We start from the raw sequence: 12,502 nt of genomic DNA on the forward strand, positions 1-12,502 counted from the left end.
TTCTTAAAAAGGCTGTTCCTCGGGACGCTCTAATGTACATAAAATTATGGAAAATTAATTATTGTATAGCCAGAAATAAATTTGAATTTGTTCTCGAATCGGTCCATATTTGGACATAGTCCTACCTAATCAAATTCAACACAAATAACTTTTATATCTACAGCATTCCTATTATATAAGGTTTTGTAATGATTGTACTAAAACTGTTCATAGCTCACATATGAAGACAACTTCTGATAACTAAATGTACAGTGAATCAATTAAGTAATTTGCCTATGTAAAATTTTATAAATTTTAAGAAAAAACTTTATCTGAACAATTATTTTTAGCAAAATAAAGCAATTTGTTTGTTGTATTTTTTAAAGAATATCTTATATTTTAATTTTCTACCATAAAAAGTAAAATCGTGATATTAATTAACGAGATTTTTGATAAAATCTGAACGTATTGTTAATTTTTAAGGTCAATAAAGTATTTTGCTTTTTTAGGTTTTTTGTTAATTTTTTTAATATTGCTGCATTATTTTATAAAATTTCATATTTTTATTACTCCTATATATTAGAATAACATTTTTTAGATATTTTAGTAGTGGAACGACTAAGTTTGGATATTTCTTAGCCGATTTATTATCCTATAAACCTATAAGAATTTTTCAATATCTGACTTAACATGAAATCTATCGTTTCATTGATTAAATTTCGAAAATAATAAGTAATTTTGAATTGGATACATGATATATTAGGAAATCAATGGATTTGGACCTAGAAAAAAATATTAGTGGGGTATAAATCTATAGATTATAACAAAAATAATCTGGGTTTTTGATCATTTTGTATTGATAAACAAAAACTACATTACGGAAACCCCATCTATTTGGGGAGTACTGTGTGAATTTTATTTAGAATTGTATAATATTGATTCTTATTCAATAAAGCTAACACTAAGTACTATCCTAGCCACTCTAAGTATGGGGATATCACCGTATACCACTATAGAACTATTACATGCTAGAATTTTGATATTCTACCTCATATTTTGAATGCATTATTTTATGAATAAAATACAGTAGGCGTAGCTGGATTTGGATAGTTATTCTTGATTTGGGTTCTAACTATATATAAGTGTATGTATTAGCTGAAAAATATTGCTTTTGTGGATCTTAGGTGATGAGAACCGCCTCTATTTGTAAATACCTAAATTATGTATTTTTCCCGTACCACACGATAGTTCACTTTATATTGTTTCCAAGCAACCTAAGGTCTGTTTAGAGGTCTAAAATTAAACATAGTGTTCTTTTAAGTTCGTATACGGACTTTGGAGAAGATAAATGAGGACTTCAATGGTTTTTGCTTGGATACAAGTCGCTCTCCTTTGGCAGTTAAAGATTTTGAAAGACAACTCAGTGCGTTTTTTAATAATTCTTTGTGTTAATTCATCAATTTCTATATTTTATATTTTTTAATGATTGATTAAACATCTCATAATTGAATTCCATTGATTTATACTTGTTCTAAAAATCTAAACAAATTTTTTATATTGGAATTGCCTCATTATTTCCCTTTAAACATTTTTAACGCGAATAACTACACAGTTTCACACAATAAGGATATGATTTTTGAAAATTACGATTGAAAAATACTTAACACGTGTCCTTCTAACAATAAAACAATAAATTCCAAAAAGCAATTAAAAAATAATTTGAAAAACCCAACAAAATTAACTGGAAATTTCAATATGCAAAATACTTTATAGACGTGCAAATTCTGATGAAAAATAATAAAATGCAACAACAAATGCACCAACATTTTTATTTTAATATTTTTTTCTTGGTTTTCCCATTCTACACAATCTCTATTTTCAATTGGAAAACATAAATTTACTTTTTACCTGTTTTTTGAATTTTATTTATGAACAAAAAACAAAATTCTCTTAAAAAAAGGTAGGCAAAAAACTTAGTTGATTCACTGTATATGTATATACATATGTATATACATATATAAAAGTCTACTTTCGAAAAACATTTATTAATATTAAATATGTTAAACCCGATTGCTTATATGTTGTTAACTTTAATATCAATTCAACACAAATAACTTTATTGTTCACATCATATTTGTTGATTTTTTTATTATCATTGTCGGGTATCATATAGCCGTAGTAGATCGGTAGTAATTTAAGATATTTGTGTTTTATATATTGTTTAAGTTGCAATTAGAAATATGTAATCACTTGTCATTTGCAGTGAAGAGGACATATTGTCGCAAAACGAAACATCGGATAAATGCAGAATGAAACATTTCCGTTGTACATTCGGATGCATTGCTCACACAATTTGTTAGTACATATTGTATGTATTCGTGTTTCTTTATGTATTTCTTTAATATTGGGTGTGTTCATTTTTATCGTTAAATAGTATTTGTGAAAATAAAGCGAAAAGTTTGGAATGTCGTCTAACCAGACAAAAATAAAAACAAAAGCAATCGTCTGTAACTTTTGTTTAAAACTAAAAAGAAACACTATATATTTCTAAATACACACATACATACATACTTTCAATAATTTCTTTAGAAACGTAGCTTTTAAATTCTTTTGAAAACATCCATAATCGTATTTTGTGTACAGATTCCAGAATCATTGGCATTTATTCACATTTAAACAAGTAAGAAAGTACATACGGTCGGTCAAGACCGACTGTATGATATCCGACTTTAATTCTAAAAAATCAAAAAATATTTGGAACAATTGCTATCGTCATTACTTTTCTACACTGTTGTGATTTCAAAGTGCTTCTAAAGCGAGTTTACTTATGGAAAACAAAGTGAAATTCCATTCGTATTTTAATAAAGTGAATGATTTATACTTATATTTTGCATTTACATTATTGGTGTAAGACAATAATGAAGTAAAATGAAAACCGAGTTAAGCCCCTTATAGAACGGATGGGATAGTCTAAATGCAATATGTCATGAGGCCATCACACAGGAGAGAGAATACGAATGAAAAATTTGACAGTCGACAGGTTCTTTTCATTTTTTGAAATGATTCAAAAAACAAGAAGTTTCATTAGATCAGGGATGTATTATGTGAACAATACAGAAAAAGAAACAGCTGTTTCCAATCTACTTTGTTATTGTCATATACCAATATAGTATAAATCATACGACTTTTATTCTCCTTTTGATTTTCTCGTGCGACTGTCAAATTTTCATCCGTGTTTTCTTTCGTTAAATAATGTTTTCAGATGATAAAGTTAAAATTTTGTTATGAAAAAATTTATTTACTAACGAAATTATTTTCGTCAAATAAATAAAAAGCATATGTATTTCACATTCTTTTCTTTCGTAAAATTATAAAAGTGTTTGATTAAGTAATAGTTTGTATTTTACACGAAATTAAAAAATCGTTACAAATTTTTTGTTTTCGTAGTTAGGTATGGATTATTTTCAGTGTGGAAGCAGGGCATGAGCACTGTATTTGTTTAAGTGTAAATTCATTAGTAAATTGAAAAATTAAACATCCAGATGCGTGCAATATGCTGCTTTTTGCTGCGCTCAAGGCGAATTTACATAAGGTGGTGTTATTCAATCAGATGATTATATTTTTCTTTACTTAACTGGAACGCACTGATGTCACAGTTTGTTATTGTTTACATTTTTATATTTAAAAATATCCATTAAAACAGAGAAAAATAATAGAAAAATATATATATATATTTTTATTAAATGTTAACAAATTGAACAATATTGTTTTATATTTTAATATTTACACTGTGTAGATAACATGATTAACTAATAAAATTCTATTCCGGAACGTTTTATATAACAAAACCAATATCAGGTATTTACCCGGCCGGCGGCAGCTGACTTCTATGTACGTTATAGCAAAATTTCGAAAATTACTAATCCGGAATACGATTTTTCATTTACAACAAACATTATTCCATGCAGGATAAATTTTATTCACAAATTTTAAAATGTTTATGTTTTTTTTTTATAAAATATGTATAATAAAAATTTCACAAAAAAATTAAATTAAATCAGTGCGTACCAAATGCAAAAACAAAATACATGGAAGACGTTGTTGTTTCCGAACTGCTACCACCTTATGTGAATTCGCCTTGTGAATTTGCCTTGTCTGCACTCTTAATGCTTGATTTTATGTCTGCGTTCATTCAGTATTTCAAAATTCAACGATTTTCAACGCCATTGTAAAGTCGACATTACTCACTTTATTTGTATTGTTAATCGTCATGGCAGCAAGCTCCAAGGCTAAAACAATATCTGATTTTTTTTTCTTTTAATGGTTTATGGGAAAACCGCAAGCACCGTGCTTAAAACACCGAAAGTATTTTTAAAGTTACTCACTTGATTCGTAGTTGGCACTTCCGATGAATACAAATTTTAAGAAGATTCATAAAAAACATATATATTTATTTGCCTATTTATTTAAGATTATGGAAAATTTTAAATTTCATTATCTGAACAGTATTGCCTATAAGGTAGTACTGTGGTATTTTAGCGCGCAAAAAAATTGACATTACCCTATTGAACTTATGTTACGAAATATGATATTATTTTTTACGATCGTGAAAAAAGTTCCTGCACCAAACGAGATGAAGTTTTGTATTGATATCACTTGTCTTAAGTTGATTTTAACAATTTTGAATTTTTCTTACATTATCTTATAGATAGAATTGTCCTTTACATCAATGTTAAAAAATTTTCAATAATTCGGCATAGTATTGCATATTTTAGATAATAGTATAATTTTATATGAAAATTATTAAAGTAATTTTAGTAAAAATATCGACTAAAAGCATTTTAGAAATTGCTTTCGGTTCGGGAAGAGTTTTAATAAATGATATTTCTTTCTCTCACACACAATATCAAAAGTTTCTCCGAAAGTTTCCTTATGTAGACCAGCACTAAGTTTTTTAAGTTTGAGGGAAGTCCAACATTGTCCCGAAGTACATATATAGTAGGAACTGTTTTTAAGCTGATTCATAATTTTAGTAGTAGGAACTGTTTTTAAGCTGATTCATAATTTTGACAAAATATAAGTCTCACACTAAAATAGAGAACGGTATATCGAAAAAAATTATATTTTTTATTTATTTGTTTAATGAAGATCATGTGAAAAACACTGTTTTAGTGAAATTTATGCTAATGTGTTGTAATACGGAAAAATCGTGGGATTGATTTTAAGAACTCCCGTCGTTCTGGATTTCCCGGAATTTTCGGTATATACATTCCAGTTTTAAATCATACAGCACATTTCATTTCGAACTTATTTTTAAATAATTTATTTTCTATACTGTATGTATAGTATATTTCCTTTGCAGTTATAAACTTCTGAGTAGAATAGGAGTTCTTACATGTTCGGTTAATAAAGCGATAAATATAACTTATAACTCGAAGGGCCCGATCTAGCGAAGAAAAATTCTCCAAAATATCAGTTAGCTTAATTTCTTCAAATTGGGTTGTTTGTTGGTTAATCTTCATATGAAAACTAAAACATTTTTTTGTTTCCAGGTCTACTGGATCAAAGGTTCGTTGCTTTGGCCATAAAGTTGTTGGTTGTTTTAGCCAGGGAGGCCCATTCCACCATAGTTGACTTTCGGAAAGTTCTTGAGGAGTGCAGCCGCGCGTTTCTAAATCGGCGGGGTTATCCTCAGTTTTTACATGTTTCCAATCGGTACTTTTGGTAGTGTTTAAAATTTGATTGGTCCGATTAGCAACAAAGGTTTTCAATGTATTGGGTGGCTATTGGAGCCAACTAAGTACAATTGATGAATCTGTGCATAAAAATAATTCGTATTGGAACTCGGAGTTCAAGACTAAGTTCCGTAATAGCTTAGTAAGCAATAAAGCTCCACATAATTCGAGCTTAGGGATTGTAATCTTTTTAAGTGCAGATACTTTAGTCTTAGCTATCAGTAAATGACTATTCAACGTGCTCGTTTCACTTTCGGTTCTGATGTAAATTGCGCCACAGGCATCACAGAATCCATGTATTTGTATGCGATGTTTTGGTGAGGAATGAACCCATCTTGGTATTTTCAAAGTAGAAATATAAGGCAAGTTTTTTACAAACGCGTTCCATTTAATTTGAATAAGTGCAGAGACTTTTTCATCCCAATCACACTTTTCTTCCCAAAGTTCTTGCATCAATAGTTTAGCGATTACAACTACAGGTCCTAGCCTAGCAATCACAGATAAAATTCTTCTTTTCGTGGTAATGGCTGTCGCTTCTATCAGCTCAACAACATAATAAAAAGTATCGGATATAGCATTCCTTATCCCCAAAGTTTTTGTGGTACTGGAATCATACAATCTTAAAAAATCTTCGTTAAGAAGATCCTCCCGGGGCAATTTTTCTAGAATAAACTTGTGATTGGCTGTTACCTTTTTCATAGAAAATCTAGCAGATTCGAATGCCTTTGAGAGCTCATCTTGTTTACATTTTGCTTCTTCAAGCGTATGGCCATCAGATAGAATGTCGTCTACGTATATTTCATTTTTTAAAATATTAGATGCTTTCGGATAAAGATGTTTACAGTCTTTACTTAACTCTAGCAGAGTTCTAAGCGCCAGGAATGGTGCACAATTTATTCCAAATGTTATAGTTTTCAATTGAAAATCATTAATATCATCCTCTGAATTTTTTCTAAATACAATGCGTTGATATGGACGATCATTCTCATGAACCAAAATCTGTCGGTACATTTTCTCAATATCTCCCGTAAATACATATTTATAATTACGCCATCGCAATATAATTTGCATCAGATCCATCTGTAAAGTGGTGCCTTGGTGTAAAACATCATTGAGAGAAAATCCACTTTTTGTTTTTTTTTTTTGATGCATTAAATACAACCCGTACTTTCGTAGTACTGCTTTCTGGCTTAATAACAGCATGGTGCGGTAGAAAAAATAAAAACTGTTTTTCGCCTTTTGTTTCGCTGTTTACAACTTCTTCCATATGATCTAACTCCAAATATTCTTGTAGAACTTCAGTGTACTGCTTCTTTAACTCTGGGGTTTTATCTAAAGTTTTCTCCATTCTATAGTACTGAGGCAGTGCTATGTTTCTTGAATGGCCCAAAAATATGTCGGCCGGAAAATCTATTTTAAAGGATAATCGTACCATATAATGGGCGTCAGGTTGATGAATCGTTGTTTGTTGAAAGAAGTTTTCGCAAAACAAATCATTATCGGATTGGACTACTTGTTTCTCCGCCTCTTCCAACTTCCAGAATTTTTTAATTTGGTCATTAAGTAGTGACTCATTAATAGGTGAGACTGTTGCGGAAAAGGCGTTAATTTCATTTGTTAACTCAGGTCCTGACAAATACCAACCAAAGTGGGATTCTCTGGCTTCAATACTATTGTTATTATAAAATTTTACACCCTCCAAATTTATGAACGGCAAGTAGTTGCTTCCAATAATAAGATCGATGGGTGCTGGCCTATTAAAACACGGATCTGCCAGCTTTAAATTTTCGATGGAATCTAAATTTGGAATACTAATAGCTCGTGAAGGCAAAAAAAATCGATATTCTTGATCTTAATATGACATTACATCTTGTTTTTGAATTTCCTACAACGGTTTCTCCGAGTCCCGAAATTTTGGTACTATGGGCTTCTAGTGGAAGTGACAAATTTTGTTGAATTCGTTTTGAAATAAAAGATTTTTCTGACCCCGGGTCCAATAATGCTCTAACATTAAACTTTTCATCCAAATGTTCTATTTGAATTAAGGCTGTGGGTAATATCGTTGTACCCTCGTGTTGAGAGAAGTGAGCTTGAACTGAATCAGTTGGTGTTACACTAGTAGTACTGGAATTAGTGGAATTTTGTGTGTTAGAGCTAGAAGGTATTCCATCTTCTGATTGGTTGGTGGATTTTGAGCTTGGGGCTAAATCGGGTTTTGATTTGTCCGATTTATCCAAGTGTAACATAGTGTGATGTTTTCGATTACATTTTAAACAAGAAAATTGGCTCTGACATTTAGATTTGAAATGATTGGCTGAAAGACAGTTTGCACAATACTTGTTATTATAGACGTATTTTATTCGATCTTTATTAGATTGAGAATAGAGGGCATGACTTTTTTGAACTTGATTATTTTTTGCCATAGGTTTTCGTAAATTTTGTATAGCCTCTAACATTTCAATTCTACTAGTTAAAAAATCTCATTTGTTGCCAAGTAGGCAGAATCTTGTGGTTCGCTAAAGTAGTTTCCCATGCTCGCACAGTTTCATCAGGAAGTTTAGAGTAACATAAATAAATAAGAAATGGGTGGCAATTAGCTACATCTACGCTAAATGATTTCAAGATTGATATGCAATCATGCACTAAACTTTGCATATGTCTCATTGCTTTTGCATTTTCTTGTGGTATAGTAGGCATTCCGAATAATTGTTTCATTTGTTGATGAACCAAAACACGAACATTCTCATAACGGTTCTTTAATGCTTCCCAAGCTATGGAAAAATTTTCATCAACCAAATCTAAATGTTTTATGGTTTGAAATGCTTCCCCCCTTAATTTACTGCGTAAGTAGAACAATTTTTCTGCTGGAGCCATATCGGTTTTGTTTGCACAGACAGCCTGAGACATGTCTCTAAAGGCTGGCCATTTCGACACCCCTCCATCAAAATTTTGCATGTCACATGGTGGTAACCTAAACCTCGACTCCCTATTGTATGACCTTTCTTGATTACTATTTTCATTTTGTTCTTTTATCATATTTATTATTTGAGATTTTATTTGGTCATACTTAATACTGACCTCTTCGTATCGAATCGAGATATCATCTTTGAAGTCTTCTGTTACACCTTTATCTTCTTCCAACATGTAATTATCATATGACTCTGTTAACTTCGACCACCTTTTATCTAACTCATCCCTTTTTATCTCTAGCAGAGAAACATGTATATTTTCATTTGTAGCCTCTTCCCAACTCGTAATATAGGAAATTAGATGATGAAGATCTAATTTACATTTTCTTCTTAAAGCCATTTTTTTAGTAAACTTATTTGCCAAATAATTTTGCTAAATTTGTCGCAGAACCTACTGTTTATTCCAAAAACAGTCTAAACACTCGTAGTGTATCGCACTGTGTTTTTGATGTTATAAACATTTTAAACCCTCGTAGTGAATATCTTTAGGAAAATATCTGCCAAAGAAATTTCGTAACACTCGTAGTGTAACCACACTGTCTTTTTCACAAAAAAAAAAAAAAAAATGTAACACCCCTAGTGTATTGCACTGTCTATTTCAGTATCACACTGTATAAAAAAATGCTGCTATAGGTATGCGTTAATCGTCATAAAAATATTTGCCCATTAAATACTCGCAGTGGTACTATTCCTTTTTCAAAAAAATCTAACACTCGTAGTGTATCACTGTGTTTTTGTTTTTAATTGTATTAAAAAAAATTCAAGATGACATGTACCACACTGTATTATTATCAAGTGCCACCAAAAATATTAAATATTTCCAAAAAAACACCAATAACGGTTATAATGTACACTCACCTTTCCCCCGTATAGAACTTCGTACTGCTGCTTTGTTTCTTTACTTCACTTTTACTGTAGTATTTTTTGTTTCAAAGATTTGGGTTCTTGTTTTTTGTCTTGCTTAAAATCCCAGCAAAAATTTTCATTACCTGGTAATCTAGAAAGTAATATTGGAATCTCGTGAAAACTAATTACTTTTGGGGTGAATAACTAATTATTTTTGTTCGACGAGGTTCAAATAATATGTACCTACCTTAAACAAATTAATAAATGGTTACTAATTTGATTACAAAAACTTTGCGAAATAACTAGTTACAAATAAACCTACAAATATGTTATGTGATAGCTAGTTATTTTGGGCCGACTTTGTATGTAGAAAACAAAAAATAAAAAATTCCTCGGCCGGGATTTGAACCCAGGCATTCAGTTGTTTTCTATGTTTCTCACTCCAGCCACTTACTCGATGCTCCATTAACATGTTGCTTTTTATAATTTTGAGAACGGCTTTTTACAAAAATATATAAATGAATGTCATTTTGAAAAAAATAAACAGTATCCAGCAGGGCTCGAACCACGGACCCCCTGTTTGTTAAATGAACGACCTAGACAATTGAGCCATAACAAATACAAATTGTTTTGTTCTTTACCAGTAATAACCTATTCAGCTAAATGAAATAATGTGGATGATAATGAACACTCATTACCAAGTAATGTATGAAATAACTACTGGCTATTACCAAAAATTTCAGATTTTTTGCTGGGTTATTTTGTTCTTTTAAATTTCTTTATTTGTTGTTCAATTTATTTCCTTGTTTTAGTTTTTGAATATACAACTTTTTTTTCGACCCACCCTAATGTATACTTTCATATTGAACAGTAAAGTTGAATGCATTTGTGTTTGTCCTGTACATCGGCAAACTTAATACACATGTGTAAGAAAGCACTTCAATTTCAATGAAATTATTTTATTTCCGATTTATTCTTTATCTTTTGTTTGTATTTCTGGTTTCACAAAATTCATTGACCCAAGAGTAGTTAGTGACAAAACTTTTTTTATTTTAATGTTTTATTTTTGTAATATTTATTTGTAATGGAAATATGCATGTTTGTATTAATAAAGGCGTTAATTTTTCATAATTTTCTGAGGAATTCTGAAGTTGTATTTGAACACAATGAATTTTATATGTTTTATATGTTTTATAGGTCAATTATCGAAATTATTTTTAAATTAATTGATAAAAATACGAATTTTCACATGTATTCAAATTAATTTCAAAGTTCTAAACTATCTATCCAATTTTAGTAACACTTTTGTTAAAATATTATAATTATAAAATAAGGATAATGATATTAAAAATATCCTTGAGACAACAGTATCTTACGTTTTATTTATTCCTTCACTTAAAATAGCTTATAATCTACTCAACAAAATATTAAAAATCAGAATTGGACAATGAGGGGATCTCAAGTAAATCAACTCTTAGTAAAATAATCCACATTATTTCCATAATGTCAGGCCGTCGACCCAGCCTTGGCAGATCGTTAATGAAAAAAGAGCCGCTTGGCCATCGACAAAAATTTCTATATTCCTACATATATATCGCAATCTATACTCTTTCCAAATTATCGATTTCCTTTAGGTGGGTCTTATTTTATTCATTAGCGTCTAATTTTACATATTATATGTAAAATTAACTTAACAAAGTTTTCATCAAACCGTATGCCATAAAAGGAATGCTTGCCTATTAACATCAGGGTAATATTTGGAATGGAGCTTAAGCCAATTATGGACGTTACTCTTTGGAAAATTTGGTAGATAGATTTTGGTTCGTAAAACACATATTTCATTCGCTTTTTTTAAATTCAATCATGAGCATTTATGTGGAATTTCATCACTGTAGACGCATTTTTATGCCAGTAATAGCGTTATAGTGATATAGAGGGTAGGGTCAATTATTGACCGATCCTCATAAAATTTGGTATACAGATTTTGGCTCGTATTAAACTTTATCGGAAGGGGACCTTATATGGGGGTAGGGTATGGACCGATCTTCATAACATTTGATATGGAGATTTTGGCTCATATGAAACTTATTTACGTTTAATTTTATTGCTATAATCGTACTTAAAAACAATTGCGACTGTTAATGCTGATAATATAATAATATTTTCCCAGATGTACGAAATTTTATATTTAATTCATATGGGAGATGCCAATGTCTCATTGAAAGTCCGCCCATTTTTCTCTAATTGTTTACAGAAATGTCAAAGTTTTTCAAAAATTTTCTAGATCTAATAGTTTCTCAGATATATGAATTTTTTATTTAATTCATATGTGAGGTTCCAATTTGCTAGTCCGCCAATTTATTACTAAAACGTTCACATTGATGTCAAAGGATTTTTGCTCTAATAGTTTCCCAGACATACGATTTTTTGTACTTATTTCTTATGGGAGGTTCCAAACATGTTCAGATGTTCAGCAACGCCCCCATTGGTACTCCGCCAATTTATTATACAAAATATTTACATGGATGCTAAAGTTCTTCTTGCATAATTTGAAGATTCTAACTCTAATAGTTTCCCAGATAAGCGAATTTTTGTATTGAATTCATATGGGAGGTGCCATGTCCTCTACTGCTAGTACACCCCCTTTTTCCTTAAATAATCATATTGACACTAAAGTCGTTCCAACAAAATTTGAGGACTCTCTCTGTTATATTTTCTAAGATATACTAAGCCATTCCGCCCATTTTATCTAAAAATATTCTTGTGGATGTCTCTCTTACAGTTTCTGACATATGCGACTTTTAATACTTATTTTGAATGTGGGCGTGGCACGTCGCCCACTTGAAATTTTGAAGTAAAACGTAGCCTATACTTTCAAAAAAAAAATTCGGAAAAATCGGCCCAGCCGTTTAGCATTCTACAAAGTCCAAACAAACAAACATACAAACACACATTCATTTATATATAAATATC

General features: G+C 30.5%; 1 protein-coding gene across 1 annotated transcript; it reads right to left on the reverse strand.

Annotated features, from left to right (window-relative positions):
• Window positions 1-8,180: 8,180 nt before the first annotated feature.
• Window positions 8,181-9,023, reverse strand: LOC119603042. Its single transcript, XM_037954943.1, has one exon. It carries the CDS (start codon window positions 9,021-9,023, stop codon window positions 8,181-8,183), a length of 843 nt encoding a protein of 280 aa, XP_037810871.1.
• Window positions 9,024-12,502: the final 3,479 nt, after the last annotated feature.

The sequence above is a fragment of the Lucilia sericata genome, unplaced genomic scaffold, assembly GCF_015586225.1.
Source record: "Lucilia sericata isolate MDLA Ls3-8-SP2 unplaced genomic scaffold, ASM1558622v1 Contig000000F_arrow, whole genome shotgun sequence".
NCBI classification, from domain to species: Eukaryota; Metazoa; Arthropoda; class Insecta; order Diptera; family Calliphoridae; genus Lucilia; species Lucilia sericata.